Raw genomic sequence first — 3,598 nt, forward strand, 5'->3', positions numbered from 1 at the left:
TTATATTTCTCATTAGATATGTAAAACACTATACAAAAATATATTATGTAATTCTCTGTTGGTAAGAGGTAAGAAAATAGCGTAGTAGACGATTACAAGTTACGTATACGGACATTACTTTCTATTATAATATATATTATTATTAAACTATTAATTACTCAATTTTTGTGTAAAAACCACACCAATTTTTTTTTATATAATAACCTACATGTTAACTAAAAAAATGAACACACATTTATGTTTAATATTTTTCTTGATTTTTTTGATATATTTTACTAAAAATTAAGTTATATTTAAAATAAAGCCCTAAGACTAGCCTGATTTCGACCGAACAACATTGACACCAACATCAGAACTAGTACCCGTGTTTGTTTTATAATTTCCTGTCAATGTGTTGACCCCACAACTTTATTTTTAAAAATTTTATCTTTCATTTGTTACAAAGTAACAATTCAACAAGGGTAGAAGGATAAAAGGTACAGAGTCAGACACTCAATACTCTCTTTATATATATAGTCCCCACATCTTTACCAATAAAAAAGAATCTCCATTCTCCACATACACCACACCGTTAACCCAAATATCTATCATCCCATCTTTTATTCATTCCCAAACTACCCCTCCGGCAACCACCATGTCTTCCGACCCGTTATTACTCCCCACCGAAACCGCCTACGACCCCACCGAAAAAGTCCACATAATCGGACTAGATGACGTCACCCCCGACGACGCCGCGCCGCCCTTCTCCTGGCGCAAGCTGTGGCTCTTCACCGGACCCGGGTTCTTAATGAGCATCGCGTTCTTGGATCCTGGTAACTTGGAAGGTGATCTTCAGGCGGGTGCGATTGCGGGTTATTCGTTGCTGTGGCTGCTGTTGTGGGCCACGGCTATTGGGCTGCTGGTGCAGCTTCTGTCGGCTCGGCTGGGTGTAGCCACTGGGAGACACTTGGCTGAGCTGTGTAGGGAGGAGTATCCCAATTGGGCAGGCAAGCTGTTGTGGATCATGGCTGAGCTGGCTTTAATCGGAGCCGATATTCAAGAGGTTATTGGGAGTGCCATTGCTCTTAAGATTTTGACCAATGGGTTTTTGCCTCTTTGGGCTGGTGTTCTTATCACTGCTTTTGATTGGTAAATATTTTTTTAATTCTTTTGTAATATTAATTGGTTGGTAGTTAAATTTATACTCTAATTTGGTTAATAAAGATTATATTTAGGGTTCTTGTTTCAGGGATTTTCTTTAAATCTAATCTTTAAAATATAATATCTAGATATTTATTATTAATTTTTGGTTTTGGGGTTTAGTCAAAATTGAATCTTTAACATTATTATTAGGATCAATTTTCATGTTCTTGTTCTTGATCCTGCAATAAAGATGTGTTTAAATGTTTAATACAAGCATTCTGATTTCAGTTTTATTTTTCTGTATCAGTGATTTTCTAAAGTTTAAATTTTTAAATATATAATATTTTAATATTTCTCAAATTGGTTTTGGGTTTTAGTCAAAAATTGAATATTCTACATTTTTTTGGATCAAGATTCATGTTCTTGTTATTGTTATTAGTTATGCAATAAAGATTGGTACTTTATCTTGGTTTGTTTCAGTAAGTTGTCAAATTCTCTGTTTTGGGACTCTGTTTTGAATGCATAATCTTATCTGATATGTTTTGATGTTATTTACAGTTTCATCTTTCTGTTTCTTGAAAACTATGGTGTGAGGAAATTAGAGGCCCTTTTTGCATTTCTTATCACGGTTATGGCAATTTCATTCGCATGGATGTTTGGTGAAACCAAACCCAATGCTAAAGAGCTTCTTGTTGGTACGACATCGAGCATTTGCTTTCGCTGTTCTAATTTCACAAAAGAATAAAAATTAAATCTTTTTTTTGTTTTTGTTTTAAAGGTCTTGTGGTTCCAAAACTCAACTCAAGAACAATCCAACAAGCGGTGGGAGTTGTCGGATGCATTATAATGCCACACAACGTGTTCCTACATTCTGCATTGGTCCAGTCACGAGAAGTTGACCCGAGAAAACCAGGCCGGGTTCGTGAAGCTCTAAGATACTACTCAATCGAATCCACTATAGCACTTGTGGTCTCGTTTATTATCAATCTCTTTGTAACAACTGTTTTCGCAAAGGCGTTTTTTGGAACTGCGATTGCTGATACGATCGGGCTCGGGAACGCAGGCCAGTATCTTGAACAGAAATTTGGTGGCGGGTTGGTACCGATTTTGTATATTTGGGCTGTTGGGTTATTGGCAGCTGGACAGAGTAGTACGATTACTGGTACTTATGCAGGCCAGTTTATTATGGGTGGTTTTCTTGATTTGAGATTGAAGAAGTGGGCCCGGGCCTTGATTACACGAAGCTGTGCAATCGTGCCCACGCTGATTGTGGCATTAATATTTGATAGTTCAGAGGACACGTTGGATGTGTTAAACGAGTGGCTGAATGTGCTTCAATCGATTCAGATCCCGTTTGCTCTCATTCCGTTGTTGTGTTTGGTGGCTAAAGAGGATTTGATGGGTGTCTTCGCTATTGGTCGGGTTCTAAAGGTGCGATCTTTTATGTTCCACGCAACTTTTTGGCTATTAGTCTATAACCAAGTTTTGGGCTGGCATATCTAATCCGTTTAAAAATGGGTCTTGTTTGGGTTGACCCGTTTAGTTACACCCATCAGCCCGTTTAGTAAAACAGGCTTAGCCGTCAACCAGCTTAGTTAAACAGGTCAACTCGTCAACCTGTTTAGTTAAACAGGCCGACCTCAAACCGCTTAGTCAAACAGGTCGACCCGTCAACCCGTTTTAACCCATTTTTCTACAATCCATCAAACCGATTAACACGTTTACAACTAGATTACTACCCACCAGCCGTATGGCATGCTTAGATAAATGGGTTAAGCAGGTCATGTTCGGGTTACATGAATTTAAGTGTGCGCGGGCTAAGGTTGACGTTTCTGTCACAAATAAAGTTACATTCAACCTACAAACCCACAACCTGTTAACCCAACACGATTAACACCTGAATAATCACACACATGATAATAAAATGTACTGTTTCTTATAATATTTCTTGCTAAATCTTGCAGACAGTCTCGTGGCTTGTGGCTGCTTTGGTGATAGCAATAAACGGGTACTTGTTACAACAGTTTATTGCTGAAGAAATAAGTGGGGTCGCCTTAACTTCTATACTAGGCGTTTTCACGGTTGCATATGTCGCATTCGTAGTATATCTTATCTGGCGGGGCATCACGGTTTCCACCTTTGGTTTCTATAAACTGAGAAACCAAGCGGCATAATGAGGAAGAAGAATAGTGTGATATCTTTTAGTCCTAGGAGCCCAAAATCTTGAATATTAGGAGACATAATGACCATTTGTAGATGTAATATCAATGAGCCTTCATTAAAATGGCCGGTTTACAAGATTGTTGTCGGTTCGATTATGTAATATTATGTATTTGCAAGGTTGGATGGATGACACAATTGTATTAATCTGGATTTCGATTCATGTTAAGTAAAATGTTAGTTGCAAGTAAGGGAATAAAAAGGATGGGAGGTGATTTGTACACAAATAATAAAATCAGTCGAGTATGTTATGACG

At 37.8% G+C, this 3,598-nt stretch overlaps 1 protein-coding gene across 1 annotated transcript; it reads left to right on the forward strand.

Moving 5' to 3' along the window:
* Positions 1 to 563: 563 nt before the first annotated feature.
* On the forward strand, positions 564 to 3,598 carry LOC143601187 (metal transporter Nramp3.2-like). The gene is made up of 4 exons (XM_077078661.1): positions 564 to 1,128; positions 1,681 to 1,817; positions 1,901 to 2,553; positions 3,087 to 3,598. Exons 1-4 carry the CDS (start codon positions 635 to 637, stop codon positions 3,294 to 3,296), a joined length of 1,494 nt encoding a protein of 497 aa, XP_076934776.1. The 5' UTR covers positions 564 to 634; the 3' UTR covers positions 3,297 to 3,598.

The sequence above is a fragment of the Bidens hawaiensis genome, unplaced genomic scaffold (assembly GCF_021521415.1).
Source record: "Bidens hawaiensis isolate Kalapana, Puna unplaced genomic scaffold, B.hawaiensis_p1.1 tig00055845_1, whole genome shotgun sequence".
Lineage (NCBI taxonomy): Eukaryota > Viridiplantae > Streptophyta > Magnoliopsida > Asterales > Asteraceae > Bidens > Bidens hawaiensis.